Genomic DNA, 20,679 nt, shown 5'->3' on the forward strand with positions numbered 1-20,679 from the left:
GGTGCTGGTGGGTGGTAGATTAGACCAAAGATCAGGTGATAAATGGGCGAGAGAGACAATGGGAGAGTGGAAAATTCCCCCATTGAGAATCACACTGTGAATACCCTTTAAAAAATTAACTGAATAATCCTAACATAAACACCCTCATACTCCAACACACGTGCTTACACATGCATCTCTTGATTTTATTCTCTGAAAATTCACCAGGGGAATTGGATTTCTCAATACCTATCTTCCTGTATATCTGCTCTGTGACTACAGCCACCTTAGCTTAAAGAAAGACTTTAGAGAATCATACTCTGTCTTGCAGATATTAGGGCCTTAATAAGTGAATTCCTGTCATCATGTTTTAAAAAGGAAGGTCTGAGAGAAAAATAGCTAGCCTAGTGGTTTAAACACTGGTCTGGAAGTGACAGCTCATGACACCGCATGACACTGAGCAATGCTTCCAGGGCTCTCAGTGGCCCAGAAGAGTCAGCAGAGTCCATATTTGTTTGCAATTCCTTCTTTATAAAAGAAATTTGCTTTCTTATGAAATATATTTATGTGCCTCACTTATATTATTTTCTCAACTCCAAATTGGGGAAGAAAATATGAATCAGATAGAATAAGATGACAAATATTTGTTTTGAAATTTCTTTTATACCACAAAAATGATTATTTAAAGTACGTGATAGAAAATAAAATGAAAGCTCTTGGAACAAAGTTGGGTGCTCTCCTGTTTTCTTCAAGACCCTTTCATGAGCCTAAGGTGTCTAGCATTGTCACCTGCTTAGAATCTGCTTTTGCTTTTCTCTTCGGATGTTTAGATAAACAGGCAAAAAAGAGAAAACTGGGAACAGAGGAAAGCTGTGCAGAGGCAGAGGTGATCTTTGAAGGAGCTCCACTCATTCCTCAACATGAGTCAACTAAGGATAGAAACTCAGTAGCTAAGATAAGGTGTGACCCTATGTGCAGTGATTGGATGACAGATGACACCTGATTCAGATTTGCTCATACGAAGCCCCTGAGGACAGGAATTGAAATTATATGGTTTCCTTTGGATAAGAAGGATCTTCATATTCTAGGCTGGATAAAAGGACTAAGTAATAAGGCCTTTTCCTTCGGGCGGAACTATCCTTCAAAGAGACCCACGGTCAGGACCATCTCCATTTTGCCCCAAATCATGGAATATTTGGGATGCATTTGATGCTCACATAACAGCAAAGTCAGGCATTCTCAGTGGGTAGTTAGGGATTTGGTGATGCTGCATCTACTCTTTTAGGCCACTAGGCGTCCGGTTAATGAGTGCATTGAAAGATCAGGATGTGTCAAGTCCTACAGACCAAACAATGGGATTATTGAATGAAGGTTTCACTCATTATTTGGATGGTTCCATATCTTGAAGACAGTCAACCATCTGTAAATCGCACCCCAGTGGCCGAGAAGAGTCAACGGGCCTATTGCAAACTTGCTTTGCATTCTTTCGTGGAAGGGTTTTTTCTTTTTTAAATCATTCTCATTAAATAAAGATAGACAGTAAAAAGGAAAAAAGCCATACCTGTAGTATTCATCTCCCACAAAGAAAAGGGTCTTCTGTGGCTCCCTGAGGTAGACAGCAGCATCTATTTGCTGCACATGCCTTGGAAATCCAAAGTCATAAATAGTCCGAGGAGGACCCTGCATTTGGAATCCTCTTGTTATCCAGTAGTGTGGACCTGAAAACAGAAATTAAAGTTTACGAAAACTCTGCACCACTTGGTGATGCACTTCTCTCATAAAGATTTCTATGAAGGCTCTTAAATGGGGTTAGTTTATGTGATACTTGCCACGGTTATAACCCAACAAGAGATATAAGCTTCTAACTATTCAGTTCAGTAAAAGACTTCAAATTTCCCTGGAGGCAAAAGTCCCTAGTTATGCCTTAAGAAAGCAATAACATTGATAAAATTGTGTTTTACATTTAACATATTATGTCTTTCAAGATATCCTTCATTTATAATCTCATTTCACCTTCATAGATCTACGAGAGAGAATGGGCAAGTGACATGCAAATGTCATGATTTTTACTTAAATTGGCACTTGCTTTCTAACCTTATCCCTCAGTATCAAGAACATATAAGCTAAAACTGATAGTTATCACCTACTGGATAACTTCCATTGGCTCGCCATTGTCACAACACATCTTCAAGGTTTATATTGCTATAATCACTTTGCAGAGGAAGAAATGGAGCTCGGAGCCATGAGATAACTTTCCAAAGTCACTCAAATAGTAAAGGGCTAGAGCCAGAGATTGGTATGTGTGTCCACCTCCTGAAGTCAAAGGCGTCCTCCTCTCCTGGCTGCTTCTGACCGCAGCATAGAAGTAAGGGTATTGTTTACCTTCCACTGAGTTCCACACTGGCTTTTATTTATTAAAGGGTCTCAGTAGAGTATACACTGTCACTCTGAGCAGAGGTCCTGTGTGGCAGGGACCAGGTTTCTAGCTCCCTAGGCACTATCACCTAACACAGTGCCTTACTAGCCTAACAGGCTTGGTTCTGAGGGCCACTGCCATCATTTCCACTGTTACACAATGTCGGGTATAAAAAATGTAGGGTGGCATTTCATACCCAACCTGAGGACAAAGAGCAACTGAAATGTGCTCCATGATGACTGGAAAAATGCTGGCAGGGCTAGATATGCCAAATGAATGGGGCACTGCAGCCCTGCCCTTTCTTTCATTGAGGGATCTTTAGGGTACCTTTGAAGAAGTAAGCAGTGCCCCTCTCAGCCACTTCGTAAGCTGCATCCACATTGGACATGAGCTGGGGGAAGGAGCTGGTAATAGTGCTGGGCCGAATTCCTGTCCGCAAGTGAACCTGCCGTCTCCAGAAAATCCTATGGGACATTCCAAAAAAAAAAAAAAAAAAAAAATCAAGATCAATGATTGATTTACATATAAAATTGCACTTTGACTGAAATGTACTCAGAGGCCACTCACTAAATGCCCTTTGCTCTTGCCTTGCCTTGCCTTGTTTTTTTTTCTTTCTCTTTTCTTTTTTTTTTTTTGAGATGGAGTCTCGCTCTTTGGCCCAGGCTGGAGTGCAGTGGCATGATCTCGCCTCACTGCAACCTCGGCTCACTGCAACCTCCACCTCTCCAGTTCAAGCAATTCTCCTGCCTCAGCTTCCTGAATAACTGGGGCTACAGCTGTGTGCCACCATGCCTCGCTAATTTTTGTACTTTTAGTAGAGACAGGGTTTCACTTCACCACATTGGCCAGGCTGGTCTCGAACTCCTGACCTCAAGTGACCCACCTGCCTCGGCCTCCCAAAGTGCTGGGATTACAGACATGAATGACAGTGTCCATCCCACTCTTGCCTTGTTTTTAAGGAAAAACACAACTTTTTGGACCTTGGTAAACAGTTTCTACTCCCTTTTCATTGTCTTAGCATTTCTGCGATCCCCTCTTCTTCATTTATTTAAGGATGTTCAAAATAATGAAAGAATATAGCAAAGTAATAGTATCAATTATTTACACATTTAAGCTATGCACCCCCCCATTCCAAATATCACTTGATACAAATTTCTCTTTCCTTTTCTGATCTTTTAAATGTTAAAATCTTACAAAGGTAACTATGATCCAGAAGGTGGACATTGTGAATAGTATGTAAATGAACCAGAAGTCTGTGTTCGAGTCATGCTAATTATACCCTGTAAAAATAGCGAAAACATTAATAATCATAAGTTATGGTGTTGCCTACATAATTGTGTGCTGGAAGCGTTTACATCTTTGAGCCTGATGGCTAGTTAACAGAAAATCTAGTACACACATATTGATTTAAGGCTTAGCAATTCATCTATCCATTTACCCAATATTATAGTCATAAAATTGTGGCAGTATACCCATGAGGGTACTGGATTGAAACTGACAATGTAATGTGCTCTATTTTATAGTTTGAAGATGAAAATCATTTTTATAGAACACGAATAATTTACTTGGCTTCTTAGGAGCCCAGAATTACTGCACAGGATTATTTGGGGACTGGGAAACTGTAATAAAATTTTGACGTTGAACTTTCCTAGTGGCTAATTTAGGAATTCTCCAAATTTTTTGTAGAGTTTTCCTATTCAGTTAATCTAACAAATATTTATGGAGCACCTATCATCAGGCACTGTGGTGGACATCAAGGATGAAACACTGAAGAAGATGTCGGCCCTGCCCTCAATATGTTTACAATCTAGTAGTAGACACTGATTAGTAACGATCACAGTGATTGGTGCTACGAAGAGTTAAGTTCAGGATACTCTGAGAACACACAAGAAGTATATCCCATTGCATTTAGGGGCTTAATAAAGGTATCCCTGATGAGGCAACTTAAGCTGATGATAAAATCCAAAAAAGGAATATATTGAGAAAAGATAAATATTTCCTCATGTTTCGTAAGAGGCATCATGGTGCAGAAGGAAAAGCACATTGTGTTTGAGAAGATGTGGGCTAGAGTTTTAACTCCACTGCTGACCAGCCTTTCCAAGCCTCAGTTTAATCATCTTGCATGGGAAAAATAATTTCCTGGCCAATATCATGAGACCATTATAAGGATAAAATGAGATAAAGAATATGAAAGTGTATTATAAACTGTAAGGTGCCATATGGATAGATACTGTTAGTTTGAAAAGGTATTATTTGCTTAGGCCTTAATTACCTGCTAATTGGGCACCCACCATAGACAATACACAAGCCCCAAACATCACAGCCTTATCTAAAGCGTATATTTTAACTGATGAAAAACTGAGATCCAGAAGGGCTGCTGGCCCAAAGGTCACTGGCGGTGAGGGGCAGAGAGGGCCCAGCTCAGGCTCTAGCTGCCTTGATGTTAGTCACATGTCCAATCTCACCTACTTGCTCATGCTCAGTCTCGTGACCTCTGGTTTTTTCTTTGTTTCTACTTTGACCCTTGGTCCAATCAGACCTGGGCTTTTCTGAAGGCCAGAGGGACTGCTTCCCTTTTCTCTTTTCTCTCCACCACCTCGTAATGAATACAGTTTTGGGTATCCAGAATCCCGCAACTACTTCTTGGATTAATTGGGAACCTGGGATGAAACCTGAATAGCAAGTGTGTTCCAATTAATGCAATTCAATACATAGCTCTGAAATGTTGTCTCTTATAAGTTGCTGTGCTAAGACACAAAGTGTGCATTTCAGAATATTATAATGATGAGGCCATGTGGGGAAAGTGGGGAGGTAGAGGAGCAGATATGTCTTCCCAAAACTAGGCTCTGTCTGAATGATGTCTCTGATGAGGTGTAGTAGACTTCCAGCTGCTTTCTCTTTGATCACTCTAAAGCCAGATGCATTTTCTTGCATTTCTCACTTAAAAATCAACAAGCAACTCTAGGCAAAGCTAAGTCCTACTTTTTATTTGAAGTTATGGGACAGTGACATCTTGAGTGACTCAACATGAGAGGTAGTAAAGGGCAGTAGTTACGAGCTCAGGCAAAGGAAAACTGTACTCTTGAAACTTTTCACAAGTGGTAGACTCTCAAATTCCTTACTAAAGAAACATTGATGTAGGATATTGTGAGGACTAAATTGAAGTAGTCATTCTAAATCAAGTGTGATTTTGCACCCTGGGGGACGTTAGGCAATATCTGGTGACATTTTGGTTGTCACACGTGGGGATGAGCAATGCTATTGGAGTCTAATGAGTACAGCCAGGGATGCCACTAAACATCCTAATGCAAAAGACAGCTCAACACAACTAAGACTTATCTGGCTCAAGATACCAGTAGTGTCAATGTTAAGAAACCCTGCTTTAAACACAACTATGATGTAGTGTAATGTATATAGTGTGCACATAGGATAGAAATAAATGCTATCCATCACTTATATAAATTATGACAAATTTCTTTTCTTTTCTTTTTTCTGAGATGGAGTTTCACTCTTGTTGCCCAGGCTGGAGTGCAATGGTGTGATCTAAGTTCACGGCAACCTCCGCCTCCTGGGTTCAAGCAATTCTCCTGCCTCAGCCTCCCGAGTAGCTGGGATTACAGGCATGTGACACCACTCCCGGCTAATTTTGTATTTTTAGTAGAGGTGGGGTTTCTCCATGTTGGTCAGGCTGGTCTCGAACTCCCGACCTCAGGTGATCCGCCTGCCTCCACCTCCCAGAGTGCTGGGATTACAGGCGTGAGCCACCATGCCTGGCCAAATTATCACAAATTTCAAAAAGAATCTGTAGTCATGAAAAATTTCAGTAAACTAATGAAAGAAATGATGTCTTGTGGCAATAAAACAGTAACATACTCAGACAATTTGCATCCTTAGAGCTATAGATTGTAGTAATAAGTGAAGTAAAACTCACAAAAAACAATGATAGCAAGTAACTTCCTTATACATCTGTGAATGGATTTAAAATATAAACAAAAAAATCTATAAACCTCTTGGAAAAGAACAGCTGCAGGATATATTGGAATGAAAATAAACAGATTATATCACTAGTCTATAATTTGATCTTTGATAAGGAAGGCAAAACAATGGAGTTTATTGATATTTTAGATCTGCTGATTAGATATTTAGCTGCACTATTTATCTTCATGTACCCACTATCTAATGCTGTGCTGGCACATAGGGTTCAATACACATTTGTTGGCTAAATGAACGGGTGCCAGAGAGATGATTGGAACTTACTTGATCAACAAGTTTCATATTCTTTAAAATTTTCACTCACTTTTACCAAAGAACAGTAACTGACTCATCAAATTTGAGATTCGGTCTCTGATAACTTTCACCTGGCCTCTTGCAGCTCTTTGCTAGTTCCTTGAATTCCTCCTCCAGCATCATGTATTATTCATCTTTTTATCCTTGGGCTTAGCATCCTGCCTGGTGCATCCAGGGACTTGATGCATGTTGTCGAGCCTTAAAGGTCTTCTTTTGTTTTACCCAGTCATCATTCTCCACCTACCTAAGCTGACCCCATCAGACTTTCATTTTCAGGAGATGCCTTCACCCTTTATTTGCTGGACAATCAAGGCAACTCAGCACAAGCTGAATGAGTGGCCCAATTTTCATCCTCTTTAGTCTCACACTCTCTTAGATTCTGATCTCTGTCATCTTCTTTCCTATTTGTGGGAAGGGGTGTCTTTCTTCTATCTTTTTTTTTTTTTTTTTTGAGATGGAGTCTTGCTTTGGTGCCTAGGCTGGAGTGCAGCGGCGCAATCTCAGCTCACTGCAACCTCTGCCTCCTGGGTTCAAACGATTCTCCTGCCTCAGCCTCCCGAGTAGCAGGGACTACAAGCAAGTGTCACCACACCTGCCCAGCTAATTTTTGTATTTTTTTCAGTAGAGACGGGGTTTGACCATGTTGGCCAGGCTGGTCTTGAATTCCTGACCTCAAGTGATCTGCCTGCCTCGGCTTCCCAAAGTGCTGGGATTACAGGCATGAGCCACCATGCCGGCCTCTATTTTTTGATTCTCTGTTTAATTACTGCTCACTCCCCTGAGATCAGGTGATGTGGTGCAGTGAACAAAACAAGGAATGCTTGAAACCTTGTTTTATAACTGGCTGTGTGACCTCGTGTGAGTCATTCAATTTTTCTGAGACTCAATTTCCTACTGTCAAATAAGAGTGAGAATAATATCTGCACAAACACTTAAAAGGATCAATTGAAATAATGCATATGAAAGTGTTTTATAAATTCAGGACTACTCTTATTTGTAGACACTTTAAAAAGACATGCTTTTACTCTACAAATTTATTAATAGATGATATGCAGAATATAAACTTAGAGTTTATCAATATAGCCAAGTTTCCTTCTTAGTTTGTTTCACTGGAAACTTTGAAATACAAACTGTCATGTCATTGGCTGAGAAGCCATTCATTCTATGGGACTCATTAACCAGGGCGGCTTAGTTCAGGATGAGTCAGAAACCAAGAAATCAACCATGAATCATCCACCTCACTGAACCCAAGAAAAATATAGTTCATACAACTAAAAACCCATCTGTAGCCAGTGGTGTGGATTAATGATAGTCAAAGCTGTGCATAGTGCCCTTAAATTAAGAGTGGTTGTACCCATCTGAAGAGCCCGTGAAAATCCATATTCATAAGCCATAACCTGTGAACATGTAAAGGGCCCCTCCTCTCTCAGAATCAGGTGGTTCAGAAGAAACGACAATGAGTCAGGGATGTTACTTCACCTCTGCTTCTTTATCTGAATTCTTAATAGATCACAGAGAACCGCTCTAAGTAAACACAATGCCATTTGTTGGCTTTCAGGGAAGTAATCTTACAGCCAGAAAAGACACATCCCCAGGGAGAATGCGAAGGAGGAAGACTTCCTCCTGTTCCATGGTGGGCTTACCTCAAGCCCATGGCATCCTGGGAATTCCCAATTTCAAATCTACTCTCCAGAAATAGTGGTTACTGTTATTGTTTTCCTTCCTGGAGCATCTTGTATTTCTTTTTCTCCACTGTCTTCAAACATGAACAGTTCCCCCTCTGAAATCCTGTCTTGGCCCTGCTGCCACTGCCAACTATTATCTTAACTTCTTTTGTTATTAACAAGCTTCTCAAATGAATGATCTATCTCAACTCTTTTGTTTTCCCCCATTTGCTTCTTATTATTTATTTATTTATTTTAAGACAGGGTCTCGCTCTGTCACCCAGGCTGGAGTGCAGTGGTGCAATCTCAGCTCACTGCAGCCTCTGCCTCCAGGGTTCAAGTGATTCTCCCTCTTCAGCCTCCTGAGAAGCTGGGATTACAAGGCACTGCCACCACATCTGGCTAATTTTTTTTGTATTTTTAGTAGAGACAGGGTTTCACCATGTTGCCCAGGCTGGTCTTGAACTCCTGACCTCCAGTGATCCACTCGCCTTGCCTCCCAAAGTGCTGGGATTACAGGTGTGAGCCACTGCGCCTGGCCCCATTTGCTCTTTAACCCCTTTCCATGATCTGGCTTTCTTCCTCACTGCTCTGCTGTGACTACATTCCAAACTATCCTGGCCACTCAGTCCCTTTTCTTCAGTCCTCAGTCTGGTGACCTTGGCAACATTTTCCACTGTTGATCACTTAAAAAAAATACACCCTTTTTTCCCAGATTTATTTGGGATTTCACCACAGGGGTTTTGTCTCTGATGTCAAACAGAACTAAGTTATAATTCCAGCTGAGGACAATGACAGTATGGATTAAATGAGTGAATATCTGTAAAATTCTTAGCACAACACATAGCACGTTGCAAATGACCACGAAGTGTCGGCTATTCTTATCGTTATTATTTTCGGAGTGCTGAATCTCTCTGGTTGTTATTAAATAGTTTTCTTCCATTTCCTAGGCTCATTCTTCAGACTTTTTTTCTTTCTCCTCATTCTCTCTACAGAGCTGTTTTTCATCTCCACATCTTTAACTGTCTCCTTTATGTGGGAGATTCAAAACCCACGAAGCCTCCAACTGTGACCTCTTCCCTGAGCACTAGCTTATTTCTATGAAACTCCGTGAAAATTGTCATTGCTTTAAATCCGATACATCTAACCCTGTTTACATCGTGTTCCCAACAAATCCTCTGAATTTTTCTAAGTGAACAATGCTGTATATTATACTCTCAGCCATGAGGCTTCTACCTGCTTTAACTTTTCCTTTTCCATTGTTCTTCTCACCAAATTAGTGTCCTAATCCCACTGGTGAGTCCTCAGAATGCCTTTTATTAATACATCCATTCTTCTCTCCAATTCCTACTTGCATAACCCTTAAAAATGCTTTTCTTTTTTTTTTTTTGAGACAGAGTCTTGCTCTGTCGCCCAGGCTGGAGTGCAGTCGCGCGATCTCGGCTCACTACAAGCTCCGCCTCCCGGGTTCACTCCATTCTCCTGCCTCAGCCTCCGGAGTAGCTGGGACTACAGGTGCCCGCCACCATGCCCGGCTAATTTTTTGTATTTTTAGTAGAGACGGGGTTTCACCGTGTTCGCCAGGATGGTCTCGATCTCCTGACGTTGTGATCCGCCCGCCTCGGCCTCCCAAAGTGCTGGGATTACAGGCTTGAGCCACCGCGCCCGGCCAAAAATGCTTTTCTTTGCCTTCTAATTTAAGACACATAACATCTTTTAAAATGTGACAATTAGTGACAGATTAAAAAAATATATAGAATCCTATTTTGGAAAAAAAATGTGAAGAAACATATTAGACATCCTTGGGAAACCTAGATAGTCTATGAACATCCTCCTCTTTGTGACTGGTTGCCCCACCTGCAAGCAGAGGGCGTGGAAGCAAAGGAACAGCTCGGAAGTGCTCTTCCTACTAACTCGAATGCATAACAGTCAATGGGCATATGTTCATTCAGGTTAAATTTCAGTGCTTTTCTTGGTATTTCCATTTCATAGGCAGAAAGCTTTCTATGTTAGTACTAGGATAGATTCTGGGCTGGAGTCAGAAGACCTGGGTCTCATGGGAGGGTCTGCTGAGGCTAAAAGACCTGTGCCTATTTTCCTTATCTCTACACTGAAGGATTTGGATATGATCAACCTTTATGCTTACTCTATTTGTAAAATCTATTGTACTTCTAAGATTTATAGATGATTGTGTGTGATATTCTTGATTTTACCCTTAAAATTATATTGGGCAAAACCCAACATAATATGATAGATGCTGATATAATTTTGGTATGGCTACAATTCCAGTCATTTCTCTCTTATTTTCCCTAAGTGACTGAGGAAATCTGATATAGCCTTAATAATTTTGCCATCTATTATAAAAAGTAAGTGTATGTTCATTAAGTATATCTAGCTCTATATATGCCTCTCAACTTATTATAGCTAACACTTATTTCTCTTCACACAGAACATTTGAATGTACATTTATACACTATGGAGAATATCTGACAATCTCACGGTGACTTTAAAAGGTACTGCATTCCATCTTGCTTTGGAAACAAACCATGTGGTTATTATGCCCACAGCTTGAAATGTCCCATCAACAGATCATTGTTGGTGATGGGGAATTCCAGGCTGTTGAGTGGGAGAGAAGAGACTGGGAGCGCTTTCATAATCAGTGGCTCCCTGGTTGCCATTAGAACTGTGGCTTGAAAGAATTCTTTGTTCTTTGTCCAGGCTTAGCAAGCACTCTGGGACTTTTAGCGGCAGCTGGTAGGGGATCAGAGCTATAGAGTCATGGGATTCCAGCTCTGGACAGCACCTTAGGAGGCAGGGTAGTTAGGAGCACGGACTCTGAAGTTTGCTAGTTTGGGTTTGAATTCCAGCTCCACCCCTTACTAGCTATGTACTCTTGAACAAGTTGCTTATCCTTTCTATGACTTGTAAAAGGAATAATACTTCAGGCCTCACAGGGGAATTGTAAGGATGTGATAATATAGTGCTTTGCATAGTAAGTACTGAACACTTTTAAGTCACTATTATTGCAGACAACTCCCTCACTTTATAGAAAAGGAAGAGAAGCTCCAGGTGCCACGGTGAGTTAGTGGCAAGTCCAGTGCTGGGACCACTCCTGACTCCCCATCCTGCTTATAGCTTGTTCTAGTTCTTTGGAATCATCTGCCCTACCGCAGTAGCTCATTGAGTCTGAAATGGAAGAAGATGAGAAGGTGGTGACTAAGCAGATACTTACATGGTAGCAGGCCATCTCTCCTGTAGTCCCTCTGCTGATTTTTCATTTCTAGACGTCTCTTGCACCAATGTCTCACTTACTAGTCTGTTATCACCCTCAGTATTTGTAATCAAGACTATGTCAAAAGATGTATTGACTTTAAGTAGTCATTAGTAATTGCTAAATGCTCACAGTTTGATAAACAGAGGGTTTTTTTTTTTGCTTTTTTTTAAGAAAACAATGATCATTGAATGAAATGGTATCATATGTTTGACTTCACTGCCTCCTTTGCCCCCACTGCAACCTCTGATATTTACCACAAGAATAAGCTACACCCTGCATGATGGCTAGCACCTCACTGCTTTATCACTGAATGAGTGCTACATGCTATTTCAGTGTCTGGGAGTATGGAGCCTGACAATGATATCCCTTAGGTGAAGCCAAGGTTACTCAGATCTGTGCTTCAAGCTCCTCCTGCCCTGCCTGGTCTACCACTCCCAGGTCATTGCTTACCAATTCCATTTGGTGTACTTTTTGGTAATATTCAAGAAAAATGTCAATGGTCAGTGTCTTAAAAATAAAAAATCATCAGAAAATTAATAACACAAAAGAATCAATTGGGTTCTCTAAATACCTGAAGTTGTTTATAAGCCTCCCCGCCATTGTAAATATTTTTTGATTCCCACTCTTAAGAATAGTAACTGCCATTTATTGACATTATGTGTCTGGCACATTACTTGCTGGGGATCACCTCATCAGTAAGCAGTAGGGCCACCCACTGACTCTGCTGTGAAAGCCTGGGTTCCTGGGCTCGGCTCTAATTTGCCTTTGAAAAGTGAATGTCTGTTCATTGTCAAAGATTTAGTTCAAGATGTTTCTAATTTTTAAAAATTAGAAATAATCCAGTATGGGATTGATTAAGTAATGATATATCTATTCATTGGAATAACATATAATATATAAAGGATGAGAATTAAAATCCATTGACAGGAAAAAATAAAATTTTGTGAGTGAAAAAGTTTATAAATCAACACCACTAGTAAAATCCTATTTTTTTGGAAATCATTGCGCCCTACTCCCATATGTACAATATCTAGCTCTCTATCCAGAGAAAATGTCAGGAGGGACATACAACAATATGCTTAACAATGGGAATGCTCTGTGTTATGTGCCCTCCAAATTCCTATGCTGAAGCCTTAACGTTCAATGGGATGGTATTACCTTCAAGAAGTAGTTAGGGTTAGTGCTGGAAGAGGACATTCCTGACTCATGAGGTCATGAGGGTGGGGGCCCCATGATGGGACTAGTGCACTTGTAAGAAGAGAAACTGGAAATCTCACTCCTTCTCCCTCTCTGTACATGAAGGGATCATGAGAGCTCACAGCAAGATGGCGGCTGCCTACAAGCCAGGAAAAGAGGCCTTGGGGTGAAACTTACCTTGCAGTACCTTGATCTTGAACTTCCTACCCTCCAAAACTGTGAGGAATAAATTTCTGTTGTCTAAGCCACCAGGTCTATGGTACTTGGTTATAGCAGCTCCTGCAGACTGATACACTCCAGGTGGTGGGATTCTGGGTAAATTTTGCTTTTTAAAAAACACTTTGTTACTTTCTCTCTGTGCTGAAGGAGCAAAAAGTATTCTTATAATAGTAGCTCAACAATATATCCCCAAAAGCATACAAGATAAGGAACATCACACTTCTCAAACGTCTGCTCCTCAGGGAACTCTCTCTAGATCTTCCCAGATACTTGCTTCTTGTTTTGTTTCATGGGCCTAACTTTTAGAGCTTATGTCTCACTATCTTGCAGGTCTTTTGGAGTCCCCTACTCATACACCTTCTCATACATGAGACTACACTGCTTGAAAACCACAATGGGCTCCATAAACAGTTTTGCAATAGTGAAGAAGAAGAAAAAATAATGCCACACATGAATGCTCCTGAGATGCCTCTGCCTATTCTGGTGTGATTGAATTCTGTCCCCAGCAAAGGGAGGAATGGGGTGAATGTTGCTATGTTTCTCTTTGCCTCCACGGAAAGAAGTATTTGGAGTAACCAGCATCATGGAGACAACAGCCTTACTCCCCAAGAAACCAGAGTTGGGGGAGAAGAGGGATCTGCCTTCTCTGTGAAAGGCCCGGAGGCACTGAAAAGGAGCAGTTTCGGAAGAATGCTGGCCTTGGAATTATCTACCTACCTATCTATCCATCTGATCATCCATCCATCCATCCATCCTTTTATCCAATCTCCTATCTGTCCATCTGTCCAGCTAGCCAACCCTCATTCACCAAATATTTATTGAGCATTTGCTATGCACACTCACTAGGGATAAAGTGGTAAACAAAATGGACATCAGACCAATTCAGGCTGGTGTCCTAGCTCAGCCATTTAACTGTCACCTTGGGAAACTTGCTTGCTGTCTTTGAGCTGCTTTCTTTATCTGCACATTAGGGATTCTAATCTCTACAGTGAAAAAGGTTACAATAAATATTGTCCATATACGGACATAAGTTAGCACAGTAGCAAGACCACAGTAGGTGCACCACAAACAGTAGTTTTGGCAGTTCTCTATCTCTCCCAAAGACCCCTGCCTCCCACCCTTCTGCTGCATAGGACAGCATTTCTGCATGATCTTCATACACGGCAGCAACAAGGACCTGTGGGATGACGTTTGTCTGGGAGTGGAGATGAGGCCCAATGAGAGTTGGTGGCGTGTCTGAGGCTTACCGGTCCTTGAAGAGCAGGAGCTCCTTCCCCAGCATTGTCACAGCGTCAAAGGATGAGCTGGAGTCACAGAGGTCAGGGATGGATGGCTTGTGATGGGGGGCATGGGGCAGAGTGGGCTTCCCCAGGAATGCTTTCCGAGGTCCTAGGATTCAAAATGAGTTGGTCAAAATGGTAACGGGAATTTGGAGTTCACACACTTCTGCTCTAGAGCCCCAGGGGAGGTTGTACACTTTCACGCTGGACATGTGATCGTGATCATGGCTGTTGAGGGCAGGTAGACCTGGGTTTGAGTCCCAGCTCTCCTGGTTGCTGAGCTGTGTGATTTGAGGTACATTATTCAACTTTGCAAGCCTCAGCTTCCTCACTTGTTAAAAGGGAGGGATAATAATAGTACTCATCTCAGAAGGCTGTTGTGAGAATTAAATAATTCCTGTAAAGCAGGTAGCAGAGTGCTTGGCACATAGTAAGTCTTCTAAAGATTATTATTTTATTACAGAACTTCTTTGATATCTACAAGTGTTCCAAATTAGAAATGTAATTTAAAAATTGGCATGGATTGTTTGTTTGTAATTAAGTTCTTTTTTTCTCAATAAGAAAACTTTCTTGTGTGTTTTCCTATTATTTTCATAGACTCCTTGGCATCCTGCCCTGTGCTTTTGTCTTTTACTAGGCATCCAGGAAAAACTGAGCAAATTCTTGTGAAACTGAAGTACACTGAAGGTGTTTGCTATTTAAAGGTATCTTCTGGTGGATGGTTTTGGAAAACATGGACCCGAATCTTGCGAGAGCTATCAGCGAGTCTCCTCTCCTGCTCCGCATCTCTCAGGACTGTGTCCCAGCTCCAGAAGAATGAGCCTGCACAGCTTGGACTGTCACCTCTGGCAGGTTCCTGCTCTTTGATGAAGCCTCGTCATAATCACAGGTGAGAGTCAGGGAAGGAATGAGGCACAGGGAAGGGAAAGGTTCAGGCCTCTGATAAGGGTCAGATGAGGTTTGAGATCAGGGATGGAGTAGGGTTAGCATCAAGGCGAAGATCAGAGGCGGGGTGAGGCTTTGGGAGAATATCGAAGCTGGAAATTGGAGAGGGTCAGCAGCGGCAAGCGATCGGGTGGGTGATATGAATGCTCCCTTGTAACATAAACCCATGTTTTCACATTTCGTTCACCTGTGTCATAATAGCTGTGCCAAAATATGTGCTTTGCCTCCTGGCTGAGTGACAGTGGCCATCCGAAGGCAGTGACTTTCCAGGGCACAAGGACCTCTAAAGGCAAGTGTTTGAGCTCAGCCCTTCTCGGTGGCCCACAGGAATCGCTTCCCATTGGAACACTGCCACCAAGGCTCTGGAGCTGAGTTTGTGACATGGAGACATTCACGGCATTTTTCCTGTCCCTCAAGGGTCAGGCAGATCTGGTGCTTTCCCCCTCCTGGAAATGGATAGAGCTGGCTGAAGCTTCTTGGGATGAAATTTGTCTTTTGTGCCTCAGGTGAAATCTGACCGATTTTGAATGGTGTGCCCATTTCTGGGCTTCCCACCCTCCAGATCCCCTGGGGCCAGATTCCTAGCACCCCAGGAAGCTGTTGGGGGATCTGGGTCTCTAGGCACTGAGAAGATGGGGAAGGCTCTGATAATCAGAAGCCTAATAACCAGGTCTCCAGGGCTCAAGGGAAAAGCAATTTCCTAGATCTTTTTGCCTTTTATCCATTAAAGAAAAATTGTCAAGGTCTAAGGATGTTTCAAGATTCCTTCTGATGGATTAATTGGTTTGTTTTTCCCTTAAGGAAAATTGGATACAGAGTTTCTAATAATCCCTTATTACCTTTTGGAAGAATATTAATACTTGAGGTAACTCATCTTAGGATATCTTAGGATACTTACTGTCTTCAAACCTCAGCTTTCTCAGCTATCAAATGAGGAAAACACTTCACACCCCACAGGTTGGTTGTGAGGCTGGTGTAAGACTACACACATGAACCTGTTTTGTAAACTGCAGATCGGCTACATGACTGGGTGCAGAGTTATTTTAATCATGATTGCTATTTTTAGGGAGATAAGGTCACTTATCTGCAAATGGGTAAGCACCACATATATGAACTATAAACTATATCCATCCTCTCCCAATGTGTAAATTCTAACCTGCACTCAAAGGAAAAACACAAACAAACAGACAAATGACTATATTTTCTAAGGCTATCCAGGACTAATATGCTGTAAAGGAAAGATGCAAAATTTAATCACACATCACTCACATATTTATAACTAGCAAACCAGCTCTTCACAAGAAGGCATAGTTGGGGCTATGGTTTCTAGATTGATCTTTACCAATGCAGATAAAATGCACTTTCTTTAATTAGGAGACTGAATGCCTGCCAATTTCAGGGTTAGTCATCAAAGAAGGTAATAATCTTACCGTATAATGCCTGGATCCCTTTCACATCATCTTTGGGGAGGTGGAATCTATAGGGATTCTTGTACTTATAAGTTGGGTACATCAGTGCTGATGGGTCTGTGGAATGGGCCAGGCCCAGGGCATGGCCAAATTCATGAGCAGCAACGGTAAACAAATTAAAACCTAGACAATATGAGAGAGAAAAAAACAGTATCAACACAGGTTTTTGTTTTCTCCATCTTCCATCTTTATAGTATAATTTATGCCCACATTACAGTTAACCCATCTCCTTTTCCTAACTGGATTATTCAAAGGTTGGTAGGTTATTCTGGCACTTAGCTTTGGTGACTTTAATTCTTCCCCCCTTGGCTAGAAGGGGGTTGGGGGTGGGGGAGGACGGAAATGCACATCAATCCATTTTATTCATCATCAGTGATGTTTGGTAGACTGATAAAGGAGAGACTTGGAGCAAATAGTGGCAATGCTATTTGGCAATAATTCATAAATTTAGACCACATATGCCTTAATAGTTCCCTGCTATTACAGCCTACACCTTTTGATCCACACGTTTCACACTGAAGATTTCCAGATGACCTGTATGATATTCTGGAAACTTTATTCCCATCCCCAACACACTTCTCAGGACAGTACTGATTCTCTTGGGTCATTTCTGAATGTAGCCCATTTCCAAGAACAAGTAAGAAATCATAAATACTAGGTTGTTGAAGGAAACGAGAGCAGTGCGTTGAGAAGGGGATGACTGGTTCTTCAGATGATATGCTATGAAACAGATCAGACAAGTCTACAACACAATTTGGGGTGGATTTTTTTCCCTTATGTGATCCCTTTTGGATTTTTGGCTTACTTGTTTTTCCTAGCCAGCCCCCCTAGTTAAAGGGTGGCTTGGGACGTTGAACCTCAAGGTTTCATGATGGAGCCCAGAAGAAGGTACAATATTTTCCAGGTTATGGTGAATTGTGCATATATACCATTCGTTCCCATAGTCCACTTCTCAGCATTGTCGAAATGTGTATCTCCTCCCAGGCCTTCTCCAGGAGCAAATGCATGGGCTAGAGTCCCCCGAGGCCCATCGAATGGATAGGAATCCCCGTGATCTAAACAAGTGGGGAGAAAGGCCAACAAGATTGAGTCCTTCTAGCAATTATGAGGGGCGCATCATATTACAGAAAAGGGACATTTTGAGTAGCATTGACACTTAAATTCACTTTTCAGTATTTATTTGTTATAATGGGAAGTTCATTTGTCAATGAGTAACTGCCCATTGAAAAATAAAAAAGGCTAATTCATACTGCAAAGATAGTAAGCATTAGCAATAAAAAAAACACCTGTTTTGGGTTATTGTTGCTATCATGACATCTGTTAACTGACACATAGGATACTGTGGACTTTGCATGTGCCACAGATTACAAAAGGAGAACGACCGGGGTGGGGCGGGGTGGGGGAGGGGGGCGGCATTCGATAGCAAAACCTACCCCACTGATTGGAATGTGAACCTGTTAGCAGAATGACCTTTCAAATTTGATTCAGCTGAGACAGTGATAGTGAATTTAACAAGTGTGTGCTTTCTGTTTCTATAGCACAATACAGTTTAAGGAAGTGTCAAAAATCTCTCTGTAATTTTGACATACTTTCATGTGGAAAACATATGAAAGTCATAAAGGTGTTTATAAAATCCTAACTTTTAAAGCTTTTTAAGTTTTTGTTTAATTATCTATTTTAACTAACAATTCATTACAAATTTAATAGAAGAGGAGGAGGAAGAACAAAATGAGGGATATAGTTTACCACTTAAAAAAATCTTAGTAAGGATACCCAGTTTTAGTTTTTTTTTTTTTTTTTTTGAAAGCCGACAGAACAAAGTTCTGGTATGCCATTTCTCAGGTTTCAGTGAAATGCAGTCTACTCAGGTGCACACACCGAGGACTTCATGCAATGGCAGCACAGTCCCTGGTTGGCTTGTGTATTAGGGGACAGACTGTAAGCTTGAAAGATCAAGAGAGAGCCAGACATTCATTCCTTGGCCTTCAAAGCTACCCCGAGTCACACTGCTCTCCCTGCCACTTCACCAGGGGTGGCCTTTGTCTTCTGGGAGGAATAGGACCTAACCTGGGCCAGGTCACGCCCAGGGCCATTTCTAAAGGCTTTATTCTCAGGACTTGCTTGATCTTCTTTTTCCTAGCTCCTAAGCATGTTTTCCCCCCAGTGACATCAGATTAAAATTAAGATCTGGGCTTGAAATGACAAGGACACTAGAAATGTTATCTGAGGAGGGGAATAGGTAATAGCTTTCACCCTGACTATTAGGAAGCTGAGAAGGAAAAGAAATTTTATGAGCCATTTGGCCCTCCCTTTATCTATTTCCTAGACTTGCTTCCCTGAAAAGGGCTCAGAGCTCTCACCACTCCCTGCACAAACTTACGCCTCTACTCCTTAACGGGGTGAGCAATAGAATGGAGAAGAAGTGGGAAAGTTGGAGGCAGATCTCTTGCATATCTCCCAGAAGGTGGTCTGCAAGTGTGGGCAAGACAGAAACGACACTTTCCTAACCATTGCTGCAGGGGGAAAGCTGCTTCAAGGTCACTGTGGAAGGTATTTGCTTCAGTGAGGATTCATGGTAGGATATCCTTGGCTAATATAGAAGGGGTTATATAAGTGATAAACACTATCATGGGAATGGATGAGTTCATGTGGCTAACGGGAAAGCAAAATCTGCAAGAATTTGTCCCCTAGTGGGGCAAAGTCATAATGAAAGTTTGTTACAGTCAATCTACTCTACAGCTGTGTCTGATGATGACAAGACATGCTAAGAACTCCTTTGGTTCTATTTTCCGGCCAGATGAAGATCATGGCTTTGCCATGGTCTTGGCCTTGGCCCGTCACAGCGCTGTGTGAAGGAGGAGTGTGTGATCACTCGAATTAAAGATGTAGAAGGAACAGTATTGGGACAACTCTCCTTTGAATTAGTATATGGAATCCAAGTACCACAATACCTCCATTTTCAAAAGATATCATAATATCCGCTTCTCCTGAGTTTATTCTGACAAAGCTCAGAGGGACGGCGCTACTCCAGGCCTGCAAGGCCATCTCCACTGCTTTGTCCACCTCGACAGAACTCATGGAAGGTGTGTATTTAGATATTCTGTGAAAACGGAAGGAACATGTTTTCTTTTCAGTAACTGCTCCGAAGAAGGCAAGAATTATCTGTTGTATTCAAAAAACGTTAAATGTAAATCTACAATTTAGATTTTTCTCTGAAATAATAATTCTTATTTTGCTTTATTATATGTTAAATTTCTGCATATGAAACAACAAGACAAATGAAAGGGAGAGATGAGAGACAGTTGGGATAATCCGGTACTGAAACCATTTAGCTTTCATTGTTGTTATACTATCACCGACTTAAAAGAATAAAATTTGTGGCCGGGCGCAGTGGCTCATGCCTGTAATCCCAGCGCTTTGGAAGGCTGAGGTGGGAGGATCACTTGAGGTCAAGAGTTCGAGATCAGCCTAGCCAAGATGGTGAAACCCCATCTCTACTAAAAATACAAAAATTAGCTGGGCGTGGTGGTACAAACCTGTAGTCCCAGTTACTTGGGAGGCTGAGGCAGAAGAATCATTTGAACCTGGGAAGTGGAGGTTGCAGTGAGCCAAGATCGGGCGACTGCACACCAGCCTGGGTGACACAGTGAGACTTCACTCAAAAATAATTAAATAAATAAATAAGATAAATAAAACTTGTGAAATGTTACAGGTAGTAAGTAGTCAATTTTTCTTAAAGTCATTTTCATTGACAGAGGACCTCTTTTTCCCCAAAGGGACTGGATGTTTTCAATTATAAAAAATAGAAATGTGGAGTTTTGAAGTGTTGCTAATTTTTATTCAAAGCTCCTCAGGATTTCCCCAGGGCTATTGGGAAAGGTTTTTTTTTTTCCTCAGAATAATGCATTCTTTTCTTTTTTCTTTTTCTTTTCTTTCTTTCTTTTTTTTT

The 20,679-nt window shown here is 41.4% G+C and overlaps 1 protein-coding gene across 1 annotated transcript in view; it reads right to left on the reverse strand.

The window, feature by feature from the left end:
- The window catches only part of MMP20 (matrix metallopeptidase 20), a 49,819-nt gene that overhangs the window by 16,538 nt on the left and 12,602 nt on the right, over positions 1–20,679 (reverse strand). The window contains exons 3-8 of the mRNA XM_004052031.5: positions 19,682–19,830; positions 17,660–17,785; positions 16,692–16,853; positions 14,284–14,425; positions 2,723–2,859; positions 1,541–1,697 (exon numbers count right to left, since the gene is read on the reverse strand). Of these exons, the coding sequence (XP_004052079.1) occupies positions 1,541–1,697; positions 2,723–2,859; positions 14,284–14,425; positions 16,692–16,853; positions 17,660–17,785; positions 19,682–19,830 (873 nt within the window). The remainder of the gene's footprint in view (positions 1–1,540; positions 1,698–2,722; positions 2,860–14,283; positions 14,426–16,691; positions 16,854–17,659; positions 17,786–19,681; positions 19,831–20,679) is intronic.

The sequence above is a fragment of the Gorilla gorilla genome, chromosome 9, assembly GCF_029281585.2.
Source record: "Gorilla gorilla gorilla isolate KB3781 chromosome 9, NHGRI_mGorGor1-v2.1_pri, whole genome shotgun sequence".
Lineage (NCBI taxonomy): Eukaryota > Metazoa > Chordata > Mammalia > Primates > Hominidae > Gorilla > Gorilla gorilla.